Raw genomic sequence first — 24,860 nt, 5'->3', positions numbered from 1 at the left:
GCATGAGTTGCATTTAACAATAATTTCATTTATTGATCATTTGATGAGTAATAGAATTGATAAAACAACCAACATTGTATAAATCTGTATCCTGCAACACAATCAGAACCAATATGGGATCACATTATTTTTACATGTAAAGGAAAATCTGCAAAATATGAGTAAAAGTATGAAGACTGAGTGGAAAACCTAAAACGGAATCTACATTGTGGTTGTCAGTCTTGAGTGGGTATCAAATAGATTAAATGAGGCTAGCCCAGAGGTGGAATGAGCAGGCGTTGACAAAGTCTTCGACCAAGCCCCGCAGCAACGGCGAGTTGTACCTCAGACTGTGCAGGGTCTCCACGTGACCCTTTCTGCACACCACAGACAGCTCCTGCAAACGGAAAGAATCACATCATGCCGTGCTACAAATATAAGGGACGGATAACAATGTTTATTTAACAGTCATCGTTACAAAACAATAAAAATAGGAAAATCAAGTAATTTAAACAAATACCAATTGGTTTCAGCCAGTATTTTTATCTTTTATCAAACTCCAGTGTTTTTTCTTGTTGAGATCACTAAATTTAATATTATCAAGTATTTTATTTACATATAACTGCCAGAGCGTACTTCAATATTTTTTCGAAAATTTTTATGCTTAAATCTTGCAGTGCCAGTAAAAATATGTCGATTCTGAATTAATTGCTATTAAGATATTTTTTTATATATTTGTTTATTCCTACTGTCATAGTCACAAAATTTAAATACATCAAATTTAGACATGGTAAGAACGGGCAAACAAATGCTAGCAGAAAACTGCAAAAACGCTTGAAAACAATACTTATCTCACGCCGCACTGAGCCGCAAATCACATAAATAGGATTCAAAGAGACACTACTTACCCCTCTGGAGGTGTGAGAATCAACTGAGAGCAGCATAAAGGCTTCAAGATAATTGGTCGAGAGCACAACTGTGTGCTGGATGCCCTGGTCCCCAGAGCTGTAGCGGCGAATCTCGTTGGCGCCGTACTTGGCGATCAGCACCTTCTCTAAGTTCTGGTACCACAGCAGCGGCTGGCACAGCAACGGGTTCAGACGAGGGTCAAGACTACTCAGCGACTCCATTGAGGCCAGTCGGAGAAGCTCGTGAAATTCGTTGAACGTCAGCTGCGCAGAAAAACAAAAGAAAATTATAGTATTTATAATATGATGTGTTCTAATTTTAATAGGGCTTGGATACACGCTTAAATTTTATAACTCACACAGTTAATTTAAATTTTTGTTAGATAGGCAATGAATTTTGTTGTTAAACCTTACATCTTTTCTCTTGGCTTTGTCCTCCGCTTCGGCAGAGGTGCGGAGCAATGTCTCCCACAGTATGTGCGTGCGGCAGTGTTCCATGCCCTGATGCACCATGCTAAGCACCTGATCCCTCGCCTTGTTGGCTTGATCCAGGATAAGCCGTTGCATCGTCTGCTCGTGCAGCGAGTAATAGCCCATGTACTTAACGTTTTCCTGCCTGCAAAGTAGACCAATCGACAAATAGAAATTTTTCCAACTGAGGTTTCAATAACATTACAAAGTGCTTTCGGGGAAGGAGATAATGTAAAATGGGAATTAAATGTATGATCATGAGGTTCTAGCGAATTACTTGATTTCTATTTGAGGGAAGAGCAGCTGCATGTCGGAAGAAAGCTGCATGTCGGACGACAGCTGCGGCTCCACGCGTGAGGCTTCATCGTTTTCGTCTTCGCAGATGTCATCTGTGCCGGAAGGACTTTCTTCGGGCAGGCCCTTGTCATCAAAGCCGGCATTGCTGGCCGCCATGGACATGTATGAGGGAAAGTGCGGCGGCGTAGCCAGCGGCACGTTGCGGAACTTGCCAAGACTGCGCTCAACCTCGATAGCAATTTTTGGGAACATTTTGCTGCAAATGGTTTGTTTAATATGAACACTAAAGCTGGCAAATGAGCGGAAGCGTTGTTATTTTCATTATGATAAATGGGGTAATTTATTCTCATTCTAAAAGGTGTAGCTACGAACGAGCCTGAATAAATTTAATACTGACCTGTGGCTTGTGAGCAGGATGTAATATTTCAGGTTGAGAACGTTGGTGGCATTGCCGACATCCTCTTCGCCACCTGGCACATTTGACACCACCAGCGTGACGTCAAAAATTTCTGGTTTATCGGGTTTTTGCTTATTATTTTCTTCCTTATCGGGTACATCCATTTTTTGCTTATTAATTTCTTCTTTATCGGGTTTATCCATGTTTTGCTTATTATTTTCTTCAGAGGCAATTACACTCTTCAGCTGCACTAGCACGTACTCATTTTCCTGCACAAAGAGAATTGTAGCTAAGTTAAAACCAACAAGTATATCTTAAATTGTACTATGAAAAATGATATTTTCCATGATGGATTTTACTTTTAAAGCAAAGAGAATAAATTTCAACGTCGAAAATTCACCACCATTCTTCTTTGAAATATTCGACAGAATCAATTCAGAGCATTTTTCATCAGTCGCTCGTAAAGTCAAATTAAAATTTCTTCCATTCCTTTTTAATTTGATTATAAAGCACGAAAAACAGCAATAAATTAGAAGTCAATAACAGGAAATAGAAAATTCAATCTGTAGAGAATAATATTATAGTGAAGTTTTTTCCTCTACCATTAGTCAGATGGTAGAGAAGAGTCTTAAACAAACCCCTAAGGTTTAGTATTGGAATTTAAAAATAGTATAAAAAATTGTCTATGAACATATCTCTTTGCATTTCATACAAGACTTACTAGAATCTAACAAGTTCCCTTAAAATAATTGTTTTTAATGATTTAAAATTTGGAGGAAAAAATATTTTTATTAAAATTTGCAAAGAGTATTTACCGTAGCAAACTCGTTTTCAGGGCTCATGCAGAACACTTCCATCTTGTAAAGGTCCACGTGAGTCCACAAAAAGTTGAACAGCTGTAGAGCTGGCATTTTTGTGTCCGTAACTCTAACACCGTCTACAAACATTTCAATTGTGAAAAAACACGCTTGGATGTTTTTTGAAGCAACTCACCAGCGTAAACGAGATTCCTGGCGAAGTTGGGGGCCTTGGAGTAGTATTTGATAAAGTCGTCGAGGAAGTTTTTCAGGTGGAAGTTGAGCGAGAGCAGACTGTTATGCTTGGTGATGTAATTATGGATACAACGCAAGTGGTGGTCATACGCGAACGAGTGCAGGTGCATCGCTATTTTGATCTTATCGCACTCGTCGAGAAATGGGAACAAGTACTGAAATCAGTATTTAAATGGGAATTAAAAACAAGGTTCTTGATGGAGTTAAATTGAATATTAATAAACTGTTTATTCCACCTGATTGTGCAGGATGTGTCCATTGTCGACTAAATTTGCTTGAAGTCTGGCGTTTTCAATGGCGTACAATTTGACTTGAATGAAAGGCTCATGCAGCGAAATGACAAAAATGAGGATTCCCCCTAAGTGGCACTTCTGCAAAAAGTGGCAAATTGTGTTGTCCTCGCGCTGGCGTTTGAAAGATGAGGAGGAAAGCACGCTGGAGCCGCTCAGTTTGCGCTGTCTTTCATCTTTGCTGATATTTTTCAAGCTGCAGAAAAGTGGAACTATATATAATCTTCTTCAACTAGAGGAAAGACGAAAAAGCACCTTTTCTTTGGCGAAGAGGAATCGGTTTGAATAGACAAAAAGCCGACCGTGCTGAGGTAGTGTTTGTACTCCTCAATGAAGCTGAGACACAGTTTTGTGTGCCACTGGTCCTCACCCTGCTTGAATTTTGGTGACGCGTGAGGTGATGATTTAGTATTTTTTCCCACCTCGCCAGTGCTCTTAATCGAGCTGCCTGACTCGTGTCTGGAATGCTGTGGGGAAAATAAGATTGAAAACAATAGAAGCGATGGAATAAAAATTGCTTACCGGAGCTAAGGGAAAAGATTTGCTCATGTCCTGGTTCTTCAAGGGCACATTCGAGGCCAATGTATGGTCCCGTGTGGCTGCTGCCTGGATGCGCCAACTGAAAATCGCATCATGCAGCATTATAGCCGCTTCAATCATTTTCAAGGACATCATTTACAGTATCTTACTATTTTCAACTTAAAAATAATGAAAACTTTTTAAAGCGCCTCAAGATGCAAAGTAAATTTGGTACCATAAACGCAGAAAAAAATTGTTGCACCACCTGTAACCGCTCTGTGCAACTAACTTGGCGCAGAAGATCATTAAAAATTTGCTTTCTCACAAAAATAGCACAAGTACTGTACAAGCCTAAAGTTATAATTGATTTATTTTTTATGATTGAGGAATTGATAAAAACCTTGGAAGATAAAGCAGAGGTGTGAGACAGAAGTGGACCACTCTGGAATGCTGTTTAAGCAGTTGCAGCAAGTCATCTGACACTGGAATGCTAGGCATGGCCAATTTTGACTCCCACAATTGGTGGAGTTTCTTTTGCGAGTCTGAAAATTAAAGCTACAATTTAATATTCGGAGCGAAAATTCAGTACACTACTGACCTCTCTTCTCCATGCCAAAGAGCTCAAGAAGGTGTTGTCCATTAGTGGTGACGGGGTCCATGTTGGGCTTGGTTATTCGACTAGGCTTATTGTCTCTGAAGACGTCGTGTATCACTATCGAAGGAAGACCGCTGGACCTACGCCCGCCAACCATGTTGAAGTCCTTTTGAGTGATGACAGGTGGCTTTATCAGCTGCTCTACGTCCTTCAGGGTTGGCTTTGACTGCTGAGGCTTTAGATTGTTTTCCAAGGAAGTAAGAATAAGATATTACCTGCTCCGAAAGGCCCTTTTTCGGGTCTAGTGTTTGACGATTGAACATCATGTTGTGGAAAAGGCCCATCTTCTGGCACACGATGGTCGTGGTAAGGTTGGAGCGCGCCACCAACCAATTGCCTAAATCTGCCATCTGTCTGTGCATGTTTTCCGTCCGATCCTTTGACCAATTGTACGTGTAAATGACGATCTGTATAAAATTAGATTAAAAATGATTGAATTTATTTTATTGGCAGATATTTGTCATAAAGTTGTGCTGATCAGCGTCCATCCTACATTTTATTTTTAATTCAACTAAACATTATAAAACAGATTTAGAATATCATTTTAAAAATTAGTCCAGTTTGCATATTTTTAGTGAGAAGGAATAAATTCGTAAAGAAAAAATCCAAATATTTCAGAAAACCTTTCATTTTTAGCAAGATGCTAAAAATTTAGACTTTAATTTACCCTTCCCGTGAAACCATTCTTTTCCCGTGTAAAAAATGAACCGTCTCTTTAAAATCAAACAAAAAACTATCAGATCTTTAAAATTAAAGTCCAATTTCTTCTTGAGTTCAGTGAAAAATCATTAGTTTTCTGATAAGTTAGCTTAATTCCTTTTGTCAGTGTTGACAAAAAAAGTCTTGTAAATTAATTGAAAATTACCTGTTGGTCTGAAAGATTGGCCACCACAAGCCGCTGTCTGGGCACAAATTGCAGGCCATCAGAGTTGGTGACGAGAAGTGGCGGAAACTTCTGCAGGACCTTATGCGCCTTAGGATACAAGATGTCTGGGTCGACTGTCTTTACGCTAGAAACACACGACTTCCACTGCAGCAGGTTGCGGCTGAACAGAAAGCAAGTGGGCAAATTGTCTGCGTCATCCCACCGACTGCCGTCTGGAAAGGATGCCGTTGGCTGGTATGGCATGAACACTTTCATATCGTTCAAATATGACATCTTGTAAATGGCAACTTGCGAGTCAGGGGCATTCACTGCTATTATCTTCTGCATTTCTTTCAGTGTCTGCGAGATCATTTGCCTAGAAGGAGTAGTAAAATGGAAATAAGTTTTTCTCTCCTTTTAAAACATTTTTTGAAAAAACAAAAAACAAATATCAAGCAGTGAGAGCAAGAAATTCTAATGTTATTGGTTGAGGAAATTTCTGAAACTTTAGTGATGCGGTATATTTTGTAGATTTTGGCTGAAGTACCTAGATTTAAGGTGAACGATCAATTTCTTGACAGAAGGCACGCCGATCTCGAAAGCATAGCCAAGCCACTCGCTGATCACCCATTGGTACACCTGATGGAGTCGCCCTTGTTCCCCCGACTCAAATTTATCGATGCTACCAGGAGTGGAGAGAAGAGTCTTGGTTGGCACGGTGGCTGAAGAAGGAGATTCAGCGTGGAACGAAGTCTGAAAAATAGTTTTTCATAACCTAACGTTTTCGCAAGGGTTTTTTATACTCACCACCATAGAGGAAATTTCAACTGCAGATGATTCCGTAAAAGATGAAGTCAGTTCGGTCCCAGGAACTGAAAAAATATAGTGAACCTTACCAATACGCGAAGCAATTATGATAGACATGCTCTAGAAATTAAAACTCAGCTCACCATCAAGAGAAAGAGGAGGAGTGAGCAACCGGTACTCCGTCTGCAGATCCCAGAAGGAGTGCTGCAAGGCCGCCTGCAGGTTCTTGGTCAGCAGGTCCAGATTCACCTTGCCCTGCTTCCAAATGCGGAACTCGATCCTGGCGGCTGCACATCAATCACGGAATTTATGGTATATCATTTGAATTAAAAATATAAGTCGAGTTACTGCAGATTTTTGGGTCCACTTTTGTTTAAAATTGCCTATGAAAACTTCATAATTTACGACTTACTTTTCTCCTTTTCGATATCGTCGCAGATAACGGTGCCAGTGGCCGTAACAAAGTCCATGTTAATTATTGAGTCAACATGAACCTGACTGCAAGGTTTGGTGAAACCCTCAGGAATTATCACGCGTCCATTGCTGTCCACGACAGCCATCGCAATGCAAGCCATGCCTTTGTTGCCTGAGGAGGTGCGGCTCTGAATGTACAGAAAGATGTCTTCTTCGGGCACTCTGTCTTTTGAAAAATCATCATGCGTGTAGTCCTGTTTTAAAAATAATGGCGTCAAAATATATCATAATCGTCCAATGTACTTTGAATAAAAATAAATAGCGAATCTTACCTGGAAGTGATTTTCTGATTTGACGTCCGTGTACTTTGGAATGAGGAGAAACTCAAGCAGATTTTGTCTTAGGTAGTAGACAAGCGCTTGCAAATTTTCAACGGCAAATGGTTGAATGGAGAACTGCGAATAAAATTCAAATTAGCTGATTGCTTCGACCACATGATGAATCTTACATCTATGGACATGTCTGCCTTTTGGTTAGGCTTCTGTATGAAATGGACGTCGTCTGGTGTGAGTTTACACATGGGATTTCGCAAGAACAAGCCGCAAAGAACTTCCAGTACTGCGTCGTCAAGTCTGTTGTGCAGCACTTGCACCAAGTCTTCCTTTATTGCCGAGCCTGGAACCAGAAAAATTAATCCAGAGCCAAAAATACACAATTTGGAATACGGTGAGCACAGTTATTTGGTAGCCTTTTTAGGGAGTTTCGAAGAATACTGGATTCAAGCATTTACATTTTAAGTAGAAGCCAATTAATTAGCATATAATTTGCTTTAAGCGAAAATGTATTTCCTAATCTAAAAACTGTTGGTACCTGCTTCTGTGATACCATGAACTTTGAGAATGACGATCTCATCCATCTTGGGCAAAGGCGAGGACAAGTTATCCATTGGCATATCTCTCTCACCATAGGACTTCACGCGGGGTCGAATGTCAATCTTTTTAAATTTTAATTATTATCAGATCCCATTTAGAAGAGAATTTTCAAACCTTAGATCCGTCATCCCTTTTCAGCGAAGATATGGAGGGGCTCCTGACAAAACTGGTCCCAGGAGGCGTCATCTCTCCGTCAGTCAAAAACATACCCTGGTTGGAACTCGAGCTTGGAGTCATTTTGCTGCCCATAGACGACGCATTTGACTCGTGCAACCTGTGACGCGAAATTATAAAACTTTTGATTTGCGAATGGGATTCAGACTTGCCTCAGGTAGAACACGTTCTGCAGGTTATCCTGGTATACAAACATGTTTTTCCGGTTGTTGACGGGAAATCTGCTGAGAACGGACTCAAGAGCCTGAATTCCTCTTTTAGCGGGACCAGTTTTAAGTCTGGGATGCAATAAAAACTGCGTCTCCCATACCACATCGCAGGAAAATATTCCAGGTAAGCAGAGTACTTTATCTGAATAAATGAAAAAATTGACAAATCATTAGCAATGTTTATGTATATTAATTTTTTTAAATTCACTTTTTCAAGGAACATTAAAAAAACGATGGGATTTTCTTACCTTTATAGGAATTGCTTCTACTCTTTGGCGCATCCCAAAGATCCTTTGGGGCATCACCTTCAAGTAAATCGTCGCAAGTTTTGGTTTCGTGCAAGCTTTGCAAAAGTGCAAACTGATTAACTTCTTTGCAAGTTTCGATAATTCTGGACATGACTTTGTTGTGCATCTTCCTCAACCGAACAGCCTCTTTTCCTTCAGCTCTGTAATTTGCAAGAAGTGTTAAAAACGAAAGAGTCTGTTGAAGAAATTTTACAATAACATACCTGCAGTGGAAGTACGTGACCACTTCATCATTGCAAACTTCCATGACAAGCCAAAAGTTTGGCAAACTGACTCCACCCTTTTGTTCCCGATTCCACGAGGGAAAATCATCACACTGGGAATTGCTGTCATCACTTGAGTCCCCATCGTAGCCTACGACCCAAAGAATTAGTTTAAAAAAGTACATGAACACAAAATTCCGACCTTCTTCGGTTCCTTGGCCGCTTTCGATGAAGCTGGAAGTTTCGCTATTTGGTCCAGTGGAAGAAACGGCTCCAGACAAGTTTCTAGTTCTCTGGCTAAAAGGCAGTTTGTTGCTGCCCGGTCTGCTCACGCTTTTAACACGCTTGTCCCATAGCAGTTCCGGATTCGCTTGATCCATCTCCTCCGGAAGCAAATCACTGCTGCAAATTGAGACGCAAATATAGAAAATCTTGACATTTTAAATATTGAAAAAAGTTATTAATAAGCTGGAAAGGACCAGCAATATCACTGCTTAGATAGTCAAAATTTTAAGTAGAAAATAACTCATGTGAGTTTAATCGAGATTTAAATATTTGAACTTGGAAATTTATAAATAAAATCAAACTGATTCATATAAAAATCAGATTGGGATCAAAAAGACTATTTTTAAGGCATTAAATTATTTTTACGAAACAAATATTGCACCTGAGAATTTCCTTATTCATATCCAGACTGGGCGTGGGCGCAGAAGAACTGCACGTGTCCAACCAGAGCGTGGTAGGCGGTAAATCTTTTCTCTCAGTCATAGAGAGCAGGTCCGCACTCGCTTTTCGTCCTCGCAGAATATTCTCAACAATCTGATTCGAGTCCACTGCGGCAGACAGCTTGAGGTCACTCAGAGGTCTCGACAGGGGCTCGTCTGTTGGCGTGCTGTCCAATCCCAGACCCTGAATGTCTGACTCACCTAATAAAAACAAACCATGGCAACAGAAAGATTTATTTTAAAAATTCAGTACTGTAATGAGTCTGGGGAATTTCGATGATGTCGTTTTGGTACATGGACATCTCAGACGAGTCTTCAGCTAGGGAGCTGGGAGTGGCGATTGACTTAAAATTCGGTCCGTTCACTGGGGTTGATTGCATTTTATGCTGTCGAGAATTGAGATCCTGCACCAAGTAGTAAAAGTTGCTTTCCTTCCGAAGGAAATAGAAGTTTATCCTTAGTTGAGCAAATTTCTGCAAAAACCAACAATCAGTTAAAAGGTTGGTCTTACAACAATTAATTACGTCAAGGAATTGGTTTAGACTATGCTCAGCACCAAAGACGAAGTTTAGAGGAATCTTTTGCACAGAACAGTTAGCCAGAGTGAACGAACTCGAACTAATGACATGCTGGGCAACCATCTGCAGAGTAGACTCTAGCGGGGGATACACAACCAGCAGAGAAGTCGCCAGCTCATCTTGCAAGAGCCATTTTATCTGTTTGAATAAAATTTATAGCTGGATTAGCACAAATGAAAAAAATAACAAACTCACTTTGCTGATGGTGGAAGTTACGGCTTTTTGCAAGTATTCTGGCAGGATTGACAGTCGAGAAAGAATTTCTTCACTTTTTAATCTAAATATGTTCAAAGAGAACAATTAGCTAGTTGATTGAGAGTTAAAAAACAAAACGCCTTACTCTGTTTCAGTAATACTACTGCCGTTGCTGAGCACGGAAGTTTCCAGAGTATTGATAGTATCCACTTGGGTTTGTTCGATATTTTGACCTGGTATAGCAGTATTATTCGCAATGGGCAGTGACGTTGTTGGCTCAACAATATTCGACGGGAGCGTCAGGCACTGCACTTCGAGCAGTATTTTGAGAGATGATAAATTTATCTCGTTAGTAATCAGCCCAGTTTCATCTGCGGTACCATCCATTTAGTTCAGTGTGGGATAATAAATAAATTTGTTACTAATGCAAACAGGGATGCTCGAGACATGCTGGGAATTGCTTTCTGAACCATGTTGCACAGAGCACATCAGATGCAGAAAGAGCGGGCAAAGCTCAGTCGTCATTTCCTCTTCTGGCAAATCACTGACACTGTCTGAAGTGTGCGTGTCATCACCTCCAGCGTCCCAGCTTTGGCTTCCTGTGCCATAAAAAATAATTTAGAATTTTTTTAACAATGCTGCCCAATTCACCCCTGCGACTGTTCAATTCTTGACTGAAGTTTGAATTGGCATCTTCGTGGTCAGCCATGAGGTCGGTTTCAACCTGCAAAATTTCGATTAATATGTTAAAAATACATTATTTGGTTTAAAAAAATACAAAATAGGTATTTTTTAGGGTGATATTTGACTCCTTTTTGATTGAATTAAACCGAAATTATCCGATTTACCTGTCTCTCTGTCTCCCACTTTGGGATGCTGAAGAAGCACTTGGGATTAGAAGGAACAGCTTTGAAAAAATCAGACAGGATGGCGGCAAACTGCTCCTTGATAGATGTATGCTTGGCTTTGAGCGGACCACAGAATTCGGATTTTGGAAGTGTAAACGTCCGCAGACTATTTCCATCCCTGCGGAAGAGGTCGAACGGCTGGTTGATCCACAGCTCCTTCAGGTGGCCGCAGACCGCCATGAGGAAACGCGTGAAGTCCAGTTCGATGCTGACCTCGCTGCATACGCGAATTGCATTCTGCAAGTCCTCGGCGCTGATGTTGCTGTCAATTTGCAGCGATTTGTACAGCGCGGACACGTACGAATGCTGGAAGCTTGTCTTCAACTGCTTACAGTGCCTCTTCAGAGAGTTGACTTCTAAAGGCGAGAAAGTTACAAAGAAACTTGATTAGTACATATCATATACGTTTTCAAGTGACATTTCAACTAAAAACCAAGCTAATTAACCTTCTAAATATTCCATCATGTAAAAATTAGACACGGAATCACCTATGGACAAGTCCAAGTCTTCTGATTTTGGTTCCGGGCTTCCCAGGTGCATTCTGTTCGCCTCAATGCCACTAGTTTCAGGTACTTCTGAGCTGTCTTGCCCATCTGCTTGCACCTCTGCCCCTTCACTACAGGTGTGGTCCTCATAAATATCACCCAAGCTTATTTCATTTTCTTTGTACACCAAAACATCAATCAAAGAGGCAAGAGGGCAGTCGTAGACGTAAATGGGCAGAGTGACGGCTCCAAACTGCGGCTCTTGATTGGGAGGGGCCTTTGGACTCATGTCGGAAATTTTCAACTGCTGAGGACTTCGTTTCTTTGCATTGTGCTCTCTGGGGAACAATCTGTTGAGCTTCCAAGAAAATTTATTTAAATAAACTTACTTTAAATCCACAGAGCAAGTTCGAGGTCGCTTGCGGAAATCGTTATTGCGGATGTCACGCTTTCGCTCTGCGTCCAGCGAGTATGCTCGGTTTCTGAAAGGAGCGTTCGCGATCGTGGCCGGTCTCGCCTCTTCGCTCATTTCAGGAACACTACAGCTCTCAGGTATTTGGAGCTTTTCCAGTCGCTCCAGAGAGTCGTTGAGTTCTGTGCACTCATCCTGATGCAGTTGACTTAGACTATGCAAAATGAGTTAAAAAAATGTCGATCAAATAGCACACTTGAAAATACCTGTCCCGTTTGACATTAGCAACAGGAAATAATCTGACTGCCTTGGGCGCCTTGCCGTCCAAGCTTTTCTGGTTGAGCATGAGCAGCTTTAGGTCAGCAAAGCTGGCTGGTAGGAAGGTTAGAATCAAGTGCGAGTTGTTTAACCTTTTTAGGTAGCACTTCCACTTGGGATAGTTGCTCAGCTTTAGACTGGCCAGGAATTTGTCGCAGAGTCGTATTTCAGAGAAGACATCAATTCCCGGAGACATTTTCCCTGGATCTATGTAAGATATTAAATGACATGATTCTTACAGTTGACAGTCATATTAACTCACTTGTGAAATTTTACAAGAAACAAGTAAAAGAAATACCAAAAGAAAATTAACTGTGAGTTTCGGGATGAAGCGATATTTTTTTTCGTTCCCGTTAATAAAAACTAATTACTTTTAGTTAATTTATTTCATGTTTCACGTGTTTTCGTTTAGAGTTTCCACCCAATATGTATATAATTACCTTCTGTCTGACCATGGTGGATAATTGGAGACTCATATGTGCAAGGATCCCTGCTCTTCTCTATGAGAAAGTCAAAGAATATTTTCGAGTCGACGTGGCTGAGAAATAATTCGCAGTCATGAACCTTCAACATACTCTCGTACACCGTATTCAACAAGAGGTTGTTGGCCGTATCCAACCGGCTCATTTCTTCGTAACTGATTGGGTAACTCCAAGCTAGGTCTGCATTCAGGAATACAATTAGTACACAAATTATCAATTGGTCTAGAGAGCAAATGCAGCAAAAAATGGATAAAAATTGCAAGCAATGAGAAGAAATCTAACGTAAGACAAAAAATCATACAACAAAATGAATTCTTAAGAGAGGCGTTAGGTAAAAATTTTTTAAAGCAAATGGGAAATTTCATAAAACCTCTCATTAATATAATTATTCCTCTAATCCATGTAAGACTAAAAACACGATTTTTTGTTTCCTGACCTTGAACAAAAGAAGAAAATAGCATTTCAGCCTGTTGACATTTGGGCAGCAGGTTGACCAAGTTGAATGTGAACGGCACCAGTTTGATGCGCAGCTCAGGCAACATCTTCATGCTTACGTAGGAGCTGTGCCTGCAATTTATAAATTTTAACGTTTCTTTGCCAGTAAAAAAGACCACAATACTTTTGTCCTCCGTGAATAAATTTATCAATAGGGGTAGACGGAGGAAGCGAGGCCGGTGCCTTTTCGTTTCCGATCACAATGAGATGTTCAAAAGTGAGCAGACAGGATATGCACTCAGCGTCCATCTTGCACAACTGAAATTTTATTTAAAAGGCGCAAATAATATAAATATCTCTCTTAGGTACACAACTCTTGAATAAAAAACCATTCATCTTGTGCTTTGCGATTTAGAAGGTTAATGCAACCCGAAAAATTCAATCAAAATATTTTTAGTTATATTGCTTGCCAATTTTTTTGGTCAATCATAGAGGTTTAAGCTGAAGATGCAAAAATCGATAGACATTTGTATAGCAATTATCAGATTGAAGAGATGGCTAGAGTATTATGTGAACTTCTAACTTAAGTAACTTATTCAAAACGTGATTTGTAAGTCAGATCAACCAGCTTTATATTTTTTTGATTCATCTGCTTTCAAACTCAATTTCCATATGGTCCATTTGATACGGAATAAATGACACCCAGATAAAATTAGTTTTTAATTGTTCACGCAGCTTAAAAAACAGCCGGTTGGTTCAAAATCTCTGTATACTAAATCAGTTAATTCGTTTAAGAGTTAAAAATAAAATAAAAAAAATTTCCCTCTTTTTTAACGCTTTTATGGAAGCAAAAATGCAAAGGTACCCAAATTATATTCTACCATAGAAAGGTTACTATAAGAAAATGTCGAAATGAGTTATTGAAACGTTTATTACACATGCAGCAGGAAATTATGATACACACAAAGCAAGTAATTAAGTTAGTACAAATTAAAGACAAGATCAGTCTAGTGGGAGCATGCAGGGAGGTGAGATAGATGGATGGTGTGAGCCAAGTTGGAGGAGATGAATCTCACTTTCTTGAGATCGAGTGGAGATGCCATTCCTCCACCTAGTCCAGCCATCGCGCAATTTCTTGCTTTAACCCCTGCATGGGTTGACACTCATCGATCGAACGAATTTTCCAGATAAGATAGTGCGACGAGCACACACACACACACACACACACTTCAGAATATTTCGTCGAGTGCTGATAAATCGGGTCGGAAAGAGTGAATCATCATAATCCACCTTGCCGCTCGGCCCGAATTATTGACTTATTATATCTCCGTTATCTTTGTTTGAACACGCGTACAAGAAAAACTAAGGATCAGCACGGTAATAAATTTTGAAACAAATGCCAAATTTCGCCAAAATGCGAGAGTTGAAATTACCGCAAAGATTAACAGTTAAATTATTTACAACAACTAAAAATAATTGACATATATAATCAAACAAATTTAACAAATTCGTAATCCTTGGCTCGGACAGAATTTACCCTGAGACCGTGAGCTGATGTGTGCAAATCGGTGGTGATAGTTGCGAATGTCGTGTCGCCGTGAGCTGGAAGAGTTAGATCTGGCAGTCGGAAAAGGAGCCAACTCCATGCCTAGACCCCCACTTCCAACTGGAGGCGACACGGAGGTTAATCCTGCGGCTGGCTGGCGGCTGAGCAAGTGACCGCGCGGCCATCGAGCCGCCACCTTTTATACGTGCCTCGCGGGTACAAAGTACGTGGGCACTGATAACGCTACCACCACCGCCAGAGGAGAAACGCACGCGTGTGCAAAGCGCCTTTTCAAGTGTGTGTGTATGTGCGAGTCTACCTTCCCGCAAACCTTTTTCCTTTGAGCATACACTCCGCGTCCGCAGAAACAGTCGGCAAGAAAGGGGAGCGATCGACGACTGCCGGTGTTTTATCAAGGCGGAAGGGAAAGGGCTTTCCAGAAACGAAAAGGAAATTCGGATCTCTTTTCAAAGGATTGGCATGTTAAATTGTTGCCGTTTAAGACGAATTGGTTGAAAAGTTAGTTTGATTTTGATGTAGAAATTTTTTATATTGCATTTTTCCATTTAAATGGCTGGCATCTTTTGGCAATTTAAACGGATGCCGGTAAACGGTGTTATTTATTTAAACCATACGCCAGCTTGGTGAAATAATCAATCAATAATTGAAATCGTTTGTCCCTTGGTCTGTACTTTCTTTAACAAATGGATTTTGTCATCATCCAACATTATATCTCCGACCGGGTTAGAAAAATTATATTTTTCCCCAAAGAGAAGAAAATATGACGTGTGGTGAAATTGGATGATTAGCAATTGAATTAAATTCGAGACATAATTTTCCTTTATATCACTTGAGAAAAACATCGTTTTCGTAAAATTTACTTATATTGCATAACATATCATGCGAAAATTTTATTTCATAATCAGACACTCGTCCTAAAATCAGAGGAGCATATTTTACTGACTCAATACTTTATTTAGATTTGAGAATTCAAGCCATACAACTTAGAGGAATATGACACCAAATATCGAAATTTCCGTCTCCCAAGATGGTTATTGGGATATCTCAATTTGAGCCTGAATCACCAGCATCGATTTAAGGAGTTTGAATAAAACCTATAAACAATTAAAATTTTCAATACAAAAAGATAATGGCGATTAGTCACGACGATTGGACCCAGATGAAGTGATTCGGCCATTTGAAAATTTATTTTTGAAAATGTGCAACCAACCTATCTCACTCATTCATATCAGCAAATCCAAATTATTACTAAAGGTTTATCCAACTTTGGTGTACTAAGCAGATGAAAGTTTCTTTGCTTCCTTCATTTGGTCTTGGTTCGGGAATTTCAAAACCAGCAACAATGCAGAGGAAATTGTTTGTTTGCTTCCTTTAAGATTGGGCAAAGGTTAATATTTGGTGCCCACAGCGAGATCAAGTGGCGTCCAAATAGAAACGACGATTTGGACGTAGGATGGACACGTTTGGGGCGCCTGAGAGCGCGGTTGGCTTATCGGGCAACAAGTGGCAACAGAGTTCTTGTGTATTTGCCGTGCCCTGCCTCTGGAAAGACGTGCGTGAGAGAAGGAAATCATCTTGCAGCGCACCTCCCAATTTTATCGCACTAATTGCCTGTTTGCTCAAGCTGCGCTGACAACTCCTGACGAAGTTGAAGAAGTAGGACAGACAAATCATTATTCAGAGATGATTCGTTCGCGAAATCAATCACTTTATCGGCGAAGAATATGGAAACTATAATCTTTCGCAGTTCTCAATAACAATTCAGATTACGTCCTCTTTTAGCGACGAGTGGGGGTATGATTCTCATATTTGAATATTTGCGATTGCCAATCATGAGCAATAAATTTTTTCCAAGCTAAAAGATTTTGTTTCTAATTTTAAAGACAAATAAGTGATTTTAAGGAGTTCAAAATTTGTTGTGAAAAGTTTAATGTGCTTTAGTGCTTGTGTTTGGCAAGAAAATGACTCTGAGAGAAACAGTAAAATTATAAAAAGCATGATCTTTTTAATAATTTTAGTGTTGGTTTTATGTAGAGCTTTTTAATTATTTTCTAAACTAAATAAAATAGGAATAATAACTCTCTTACACATAATTAACTCCGTTTGAAACTATAACATATTATGGTGAGATAATTATTCGGATTCAATGTACGAGAATTATTTTGGCAAAACCCCGTTTTTCATGCCCAAAATAGTCTTAAGAATGATTGTCTAAATGCTGATAACGAGCCTATAGATTACACATGCATTCTAGTGAATATGTTTCGTCAGCTGAAAAGCTCTTTTGGCACGAACTGAAGATATCGCCGCCCTGTGCAAACACGCAGATCGAGAAATCGACAAGTGCTCAAAATGTAGAGCAAACAAGCATTACTAGCTAGATAACCACCAGAGGCAGATCATTCTGTATGAAATGCAGCCCCAATCACGGTCGGAAAATTCGCAAAAGCACGGCTGCTGAGCTATCAATCAAGGTGCGTGATGGCTTAAATAATCGCACCCATCTCGTGTGTTGAAATTCACTTTGCGTCGCGTAGTGGGAGACAAGACTTTGGGAGTCGTGCACTTGCTCTATTTTAACACCGAAATTTCGATAAGATAAATAATGCGGTTGGTCGCTTGGAGCCGCCGAATCTGCTTCTTCAAGTTAAAGATAATCCATGGGGCCATTGCAGCCACTTCAAAATTTCCTTCAATATCCACCCAGTCCAATTGTAATAATTATTTAAGCTGATGGAGAAATTTGACTAATGCAGTTTAATAAAGCATTTTCAGCTACCGATGAGATGAAAAGCCAGAGACTGACAAATTCGATCTCAACAAATTTACCAAACGCTCATCATTGAACTGATTAGATTCGGTGGGGCCTTGTTTAATCAAGTGCATTGGTAAACACGAAGAAGCTTTTTATCTTAATTTTTGACGAAAGGTAAGCAGGCAGACAAGAGTGCAAATACTACAAATTACATCACAAAATTAGTAAAAGCAGGGGACTTACCTCATCAGCAAGTTGGTCGTAAGACAGACCATCCATGTAAGCCCTCTCAGGAGGGCTCTTAATCACGTGTCCATACTGAGGCTCAATCCACACTTCAGTTATGATCTGCAACTCTCCCTCTGGTTCCGTTGGATCCACTTCTTCTGTGCATTCTTCATCCGAACCGCTAAAGGAGAAATAAAATGAAAATGAGCGGAATTGAAATGTAATAAAAAAATCAAGATGCTAATCATAAATTTAATTCCCCTTTCTAAATTGTGTCAAAAGCAAAAATATTATTTCAAATAAGTTGCTTTTACCTAATAATCAATATAAATTTACCTTGTCAAATAATTTAAAAAAATACAGGCATAAATTATTAAATTTAATTTAAAATGATCTGCACTGCGTAGATTTATTTAGGATGGATAACTAATATTTAAATGTTTAAAGATAATATAAAATAGCACACTATCGTACTGTAAGACGGCTGTTTTGGCCCCTCAGGAAATAGCTTCTTTCTTAGGATTTAATTTTTCATTACCTCTCCTTGTTAGTTACTTGATGGGGTGGAAACAGCACATACTGGATGACGCAAGGGTGAGTGTCGACGCCAGCCTGCATTGTTACTTCCAGCAACATGTTGACAATGCCGGCTGTTGAGTGGGCAAAGGTGAACCCTTCCTGCAACCTTATACTATCGACAAAAATTAGAGCGTGCCAAGTAATTAAATTTCAATTAAATGACGTACTTAGTGATGGTTTTGAGAGTTCTAGAGAGCGAAGTAAATTTGTTGAGATGATTGTTGCCTTTGCTTCCTGGCTGAGCCACCCAAATCCACCTGCGATGATGGAGGTACCTGGACAGGGTCGTGAGCATACTGCTGCTCCCAGAGATGGGTAGTGTTGATTTTCCAGCTGGCCGAGTGCCGTCTGGAAAGACCACAGTGGCAAAGTCCAATGGCATCCTTTCATACCTGAAATCCAATGATCAGGATTAGAGGCTGTGATGGCGATATTAAGTAAGCGACTAGTTCTCACCTGATGAGAATTTTCTCTACTGGTTTAACCAGCAATATGCAGCATTTAAGATCCGCATTGGTGTAATTTGCATTTTGCTCCTCTGGACTGACTGAGTTGATTTTCACGGTTGAAAATTTTCTCATTGGTGGCTCTTTTATTTTGCGAGGGTAGGGCAGCTCTCGTAGTTTTGACTTCAGCTCCTCCAAAATCTGTTAAATTATAAATTTACAATCTTTGTCAGCAAATTCATTTAAAAATTTTATCAACAATTTTTTCAATGAGCGGTTTCTGACTATATTGCTCAAGAATTTCAAAATTCTCACGCAGGTCAAGTCGGGAGTGCAACATATATATTTATATTTTGCATAATGTCAAGTGCAACTTTTTTATTTAAGATTAATCAAAATTAATCTTCTTCCGCTGAATTCTTGATCATAGAATGCTTATCGCTGCGTTCCTGGCTCAGTTCAAAACCATTTCTGGCATTGATTTGAACCAATATTCTTCTCTCCCAACTTCCTGAGGAAAAAGCATTGATCACTCACCTTGTGCCTTACATTGCCGGACGCTCCTCCAAGGAAAGCAATATTGATTACCACACAAGGAACTTTAACGTTAACCCTCATCAGGAGAAAGCTGGTCGGCGTTTTCTCGTTTTCGCTGAAGGGAAATGGACATTTAACAATCAAAAGGGAATTTTAAATAAGCTAATTATTCATACTTTTGTATCAGTTTGGCATAAGATATTGCCTCGAGGAGAACGAAGGAGCTCCAATCTTTGAGGGTGGCGTTAAGCTGCGTCCCTGCATGCCTGCACTGCACCTGCTGGAAGCGGCCATTCTGTGCTGCCTGGTGAAGGTGAAGAGGTAAAGGATCGTCGTGCCTTAGCAGAAGGCCTAGTCGGTGTCCGTGAAGCCACTTTTGCCACATCGGCGCTTCTAGCACGCATATCGGCAACCAGAAGTTGGTGATTTGGCTGTATTGTGGTTCACTGGAAGAGAAATGTGTTCTGAACAAAAAACTTTTGTTTGATATATAGAAAATAAAAGCTATGTAACAAATTCTAATGCACTAAGTCAGTGCGTTATAGAGGACAATAAAGAGTTAAATATTAATAGGATTAATTCAAATTGAAATTTAAGACCAAACTTCAGTCGAACGGATTTTTAATATTACTAAATGCAAAGATGAGGGGAATGACTGCTTAGTTTTTTAATAAAGGTAGGAATATAGCTTTAATAGCAAAAAATCTGCACTGTCTCACAAGTAACCAAGCTCCATTTTTATAACGAGGAATTTAAAAAAAAATCAAATAATGAATGAGACTTAACACAAATTTAATCCCTTTTATTCTGACATGTTGGAACCCACAAGCCTATAATTTTGGTTCTTAGTTTGTTGTAAAGTAGCTTTCTACCAAAAAAAAAAGCTAAAAGTAACAAAGAAAATATTTTCTTCATTATTTCATTATTTAATGTCCTCCAACATATTAAAACAAGTTGTGGCTCCCATGCAGCGATTTAACTACAACCAACCGACGACCAATATGCACAGATAAAAATGCAAATTACTCTGCCAAATTGCTCTGCACCCGCCGATGAGGGTATCTCGCGAGTTCTGCAGTAAGTTGCGAACTGGTGGGCACTTGGAAGAGAGGAACACCGCTTTTAACGCTGTCCGGCAGCGAGTAGTTCAAAGCGTTGTCTCCAAAGGAGTGGAGGTGCTCTAGTAGCTGGTCAGTGTGCTGCAGGTTCTTGAAAGTGTGCCAGAATCGGGCAACCACGGCACGACGGAAGGGGGACTCAAAGGGCTTTTTCAGCAAGCACGTAATGTCATGGAGAAACTCATAGGGAGCTGCAATGGAAATTAAAATCTTTCTTAACATTTATATACATTCCAGACTCCAGAGCAGAATTTATTTTAGTCTATTAGTACTCTAAAAACATAAAAATGTTTAAAAGGGATCCAAATCTAGAAAAAGTAGAAAATGGTCCATCAATCAATTTGTCTACGCAAGGTAAGTCTACTTACAAAACACTATAACCAAGATACAATTTTTAAATTTATTTTTAAAACTTTCTTCAGAGATGAGGGAAAAGCTGTTCAAGTTTTTTATTTAGATATTTAGACACATAAAATGTGACCTAACAAAATATAATACACATCTGAATCTGTAATATGAAAACTATGCTAGATTGAAAACTTTGGACTGCTGGTCCTTGCAAACATAACAAAAGTGAATATCTATTTATGGAGTAAAATTATGTCAAAGTGATACGAAGCCAGGGTTCCCTTGTAAGAAAAGAGGACAAAACAAATTTAAAAAAAATGTCAAATTAATTCGAGTTTCTTACCTTCAATCGTTACTATGTAGTTCAAACTTGTTGAGGATGATTGGGAAGTGATCAGGTACTCAATGTTGATTTCGTTTTTCCAAGGAAGGACAAGGCATACCTCCATGGTTAACGGATCCTTAGGGCTCAAACTCTGAAGAGAAATCATGAGATTTTAAACTCAGCATATTACTAGAGACTACCTTTATGAAATATCCTTCCCTAAGTCTACACGAGAGAACGTCCTTGAGGCGGGCATTCAATGCACCTTCTGCTTGTTTCTTACGCATAAGCACCCCATCTTTGATTTCAATGCCCATTTGAAAACTGTAATAGAAAGGGAATGATTGGATGATACTCAACCCAATGAGAAAATGAATGAATACTTTCTGTCCCAGTCTAGGATGCGCCGAGGCTCTGATTTGGGACTGAACGCTTTGACTGAATGTTGAAAACTCCAGGTGAGAAATGCCTCATGAAAAACATTCATGGACATATTCTTTGAGATCTCCTGGAAATAGAAATTTTAACCACGTGCAACAAATTGACAATCAAGGTCATACAAGTTTGTGAGCAGCCGTGATGTAGGCTCCCTGGGTGGCTGAGGCCAGAAAATGCATTAGCTCAGTGTATGGCACGAACCCTTTGCAGCAGTTAGGGTGGAAGGAGCCTGCAACTTGGAGGAATGAGCAGCAAACAGTGCTACTGCGCAGTTGCGACAGCACCGAGTCAAAAATGTTTACGTCCGGAATGTTTATGATGCCGTCCGTCACCACAATTATGTCTGGAAAATGGAGAAAACATTATTGCTTAAATAGATTTAAATTATAGAACTGTATTCAATTATTTTTATATTTTAAATATCTAAACAAACTTAAGATTTATCAATAATTTCCTCATAATAGAAGGATTGGGTCTTAAATCGCAGCAGAAGTGCATAAAACCAAAATTAACCAATTGCATCACCTATTCGTGGCTTCAAACACTAAGGGGCATCCACAATTGGTGAATTGATTGTGAGTCTCTAAAATGTTTAACAGTTGCATTTTAGATATTCAATCAATGGACAATTTAGAGTTTAAAAAATATGTCTAATACAATTTTTGACAGTTAATATGTTAATAGCAATATAAGTGGTTATAAGCATGGTGTGTGGCTCATTAGTCTTTTCAATTCAAGAGCTTCATGCTCATTTTGGTGCCCATCAAGTTTTTAGCGCGTACATATAAAAATTCAAATGGTCTAAAATTTTCAAAAAATTAATTCTGATTAATGCACTATCAGAAAAAAAGTATGAAATTATTTTCTTTATGAATGCATTGCCAGGAAAAATGTTAGTATTTTTCATCGTTTTGACTCACTAGCTGAACTGCTGTCTGGTAACAACTTGAGAGCGAGCATTCCAAAGCGCAGCATGTTGATGAAGCCAGTGTCAGGACTGACCATAGGATTCTCAGCACTCATAGGCGGCAGAGACTCTTCGAACAATCCTCCGACCAACTTCTCTGACTCAGCCTGTTTCAAGATCTCACTTAGCATTGTGCCAGTCAAAGAAGCGACCATTCCTTACTCTGAGAGCGTCAAGCTGTGCCTGGGCGATTCCGGAAACCTCAGCAACCTTTCCTTCAAGCTCTTGCAATTGCTTCTCCAGAATAATCAGCAACTGTGGAAGGTTTTGTGGGGTAACTTGCCATCCCTGGACTAGAACCTGTTGCGCTGGTGAGGTGAAGAAGGGTGTGTGCGCGATAATCGTCGCGTACACATCTGGCTGGAAGACTTTCGTCGAACCAGGAATTGTGAACTGATATTTAGACCAAAACAATTCATCAGATTTTATAAAATTTGTGTTTCCTAACGTTACCTTGCATGAAACGGCCTCAAGACTTGCTTTCACTGAAGATACAAGACAGTCGAGCATTACCTCACCCATTTGAATATCCTGAAGAGATTTTGTTAATTAAAGAGCGACGAAATTGATTGAAAATATCTTACTACTGCAGAGAGCGAAGGACTGATGTCGAGGCAGTAAACCATGCGGTATTTTTCAGCCAGAAAAATTACCCGTGTTGCAGCGGTGATAACGTATTTACAAAGATGACTTTTTTCGACCGTCCAACATTTTGGCGGGTCCAATGGCACAATAGACAAAACAATCAATTCCTGTAACAGTAAATATCTAAATGAAGAGAGAACTTTTCAAGAAGTGTTTAGTAGCTGCTTACTTCATATAATGGTAGTACAGTCAGAAACAAAATATCATTGAAATCACATCAACAAAGGCAAATTATTCGTTTGAAAGTTCTTGGCAAATATTTTGAGTGCAAAACATTTCTTAAAACTGCAATAACTAATATCGCTAAATGTTAAAATAGATAATAAAAATAAATAATAAAAATTTGAAGTACTTTCAAACTATCAGCTGGTATATGTTGAAACTGATTTTTATATTTTCCATTAGGACCATTAACCATATCTGACAAATACGGATCTTTCTTGTTTTATTTTCTCAGTCTTGAGAAAATTCGTTTGGAAAAATTACAAAGAAACAGACTCGGGCAATTTTAAGAAATCTTAGAAGTTATGAAAAGGTCCGACTTCATGCGGAATTGACAATGGAAAGGTGACTACGAGCGAATTTGAAGAGAGAGAAAATATTTCGATAGTACAGCAGCTATTTTAGCATCACAGACCTTGCTTAAGCAGTACATTGAATTGAAAATTAAATTCATTTGACAGTAAAAGCTGCAGAAAATTCGGAATCAACGCATGCATAAAACGTATGACTGCACTCATTTCTCAGCACAATTGATTTCAACTTAAAATTAATAATTAAGCAATAACAAAAAAATCGGGGGACATGTTAGAAAGAATAATTTAAACGCAATCACGTTAAAAATGATTTGAATTGATAAAATATAATATAATCCAGTTTTTACTCTCTAATATTGATTTTGTTAAAAATGAAAATCAAATTTTCAAGTTTTCCAACTGCTTCATTTTAACTTCAAGGCGGCAAACCAAGATGGTCAAGAGAAAATACTGAAATTCTAACCCATATTGTGATTTAATTAACACCACTTATTTGAAACATACTTTTGCTTCATAATATCTTTGCTTATACAAATATTTAATTGTTGTTTATTCTCATTCCTGGGGTCGACAAAATTATAATCTAATTTTCAATTTTTCAGTTTTAAAAACTCATCGCGTTTAAATTGCGAAAAAGGAAAGAGATTAATATTTGCATGACGTTGAGATTAATAAAAACTCAAAGGGCAATCATAATTATTAATTTACTTTCTTCGATCTGTATCGCATTTTGTTTTAAATCATCATTAGGTAATTGCTTAGAAAAATTCTATAAATTACATCATTCTTGTTTGAGTCCAGGGTGACGGTCCTGTTGAGGTTGTCAATGAACCACTGCGCCCTGACGTTTCTCGAAATGCGGTAGTCCTTCTTCATGAGGATGTACACTTGGTCGGCGGTGAGCGGCTCCTGGGAGGCCGCCCAGTCGTCGACGGCGCCCGTTGCGCCGTCGTCCATCCTGTTGCCGCCTCTGTATCGGCGCCTGAAAAACATGATGCGACCAAGTGAGCAATCCAATGACAAATAAAATCAGACATGGTCACATACTGAACGATTTATGTACGTTGGAGGGGCAGCATTATTTTGTTATCGCACTATGACCCTCACGGCTCAAAGGCAACAAGACCTCCTGCCCTCAGTATTGTTTACATGTGAAATAGACACTAACGTCTGAGTCAGATTTTAGCACCACACGTCCTTCGCCAATCGTCGCATGTTTTGCGCACTGACGATTAGCAATCGCTGAAGTAGCACAGCATGATGGCGAGCAGAGTTTTCAGATACAATTTCAGCTGACTCTTGAAAATGCGGCCAAATGCGACGGTCAATCTTGCAATGTGTTGACTCCGCGAG

The 24,860-nt window shown here is 39.3% G+C and overlaps 1 protein-coding gene across 3 annotated transcripts; it reads right to left on the bottom strand.

Annotated features, from left to right (window-relative positions):
* Positions 1-3: 3 nt before the first annotated feature.
* Positions 4-24,696, bottom strand: LOC135947034 (KICSTOR complex protein SZT2-like). 3 transcript variants are annotated; one of them, XM_065495586.1, is made up of 57 exons: positions 24,555-24,696; positions 24,288-24,489; positions 22,911-23,078; positions 22,780-22,857; positions 22,489-22,719; positions 22,280-22,433; positions 21,482-21,702; positions 21,305-21,429; positions 21,122-21,245; positions 20,940-21,072; positions 20,157-20,439; positions 19,307-19,576; positions 19,131-19,245; positions 18,604-18,794; positions 18,315-18,539; positions 18,107-18,259; positions 17,584-17,749; positions 13,203-13,336; positions 13,020-13,150; positions 12,542-12,763; positions 12,050-12,308; positions 11,761-11,997; positions 11,375-11,709; positions 10,827-11,242; positions 10,630-10,702; positions 10,401-10,577; positions 10,124-10,349; positions 9,979-10,060; positions 9,730-9,921; positions 9,459-9,678; positions 9,148-9,406; positions 8,683-8,882; positions 8,481-8,631; positions 8,218-8,417; positions 7,913-8,111; positions 7,701-7,860; positions 7,525-7,648; positions 7,163-7,329; positions 6,987-7,109; positions 6,653-6,908; positions 6,384-6,527; positions 6,241-6,305; positions 5,981-6,186; positions 5,434-5,809; positions 4,784-4,975; positions 4,512-4,734; positions 4,314-4,455; positions 3,917-4,013; positions 3,650-3,861; positions 3,341-3,590; positions 3,046-3,259; positions 2,868-2,989; positions 2,053-2,321; positions 1,636-1,911; positions 1,302-1,503; positions 888-1,151; positions 4-376 (listed from the first exon to the last, which is right to left on the bottom strand). In XM_065495586.1, exons 2-57 carry the CDS (start codon positions 24,462-24,464, stop codon positions 242-244), a joined length of 10,746 nt encoding a protein of 3,581 aa, XP_065351658.1. In that variant the 5' UTR covers positions 24,465-24,489; positions 24,555-24,696; the 3' UTR covers positions 4-241. The 3 variants fall into 3 exon arrangements, with proteins under 3 accessions (XP_065351658.1, XP_065351659.1, XP_065351660.1); XM_065495587.1 differs by having other exon boundaries at positions 8,683-8,879; XM_065495588.1 differs by lacking the exon at positions 1,636-1,911.
* Positions 24,697-24,860: the final 164 nt, after the last annotated feature.

This window comes from Cloeon dipterum, chromosome X, assembly GCF_949628265.1.
Source record: "Cloeon dipterum chromosome X, ieCloDipt1.1, whole genome shotgun sequence".
Classification (NCBI taxonomy): Eukaryota; Metazoa; Arthropoda; class Insecta; order Ephemeroptera; family Baetidae; genus Cloeon; species Cloeon dipterum.
This window is presented reverse-complemented; position numbering and strand designations above follow the sequence as displayed.

What these genes read in the sequence shown, in the direction of transcription:
- LOC135947034 (XM_065495586.1), bottom strand. Translation starts at nt 24,464, where the DNA reads ATGGACGACGGCGCAACGGGCGCCGTCGACGACTGGGCGGCCTCCCAG. An exon ending in ACCAGACAGCAGTTCAGCTA is followed by an intron (nt 21,703 to 22,279) that starts GTGAGTCAAAAC and finishes TCCATTTTCCAG; the next exon opens with ACATAATTGTGGTGACGGAC. An exon ending in AAAGGGATGACGGATCTAAG is followed by an intron (nt 7,649 to 7,700) that starts GTTTGAAAATTC and finishes AAATTTAAAAAG; the next exon opens with ATTGACATTCGACCCCGCGT.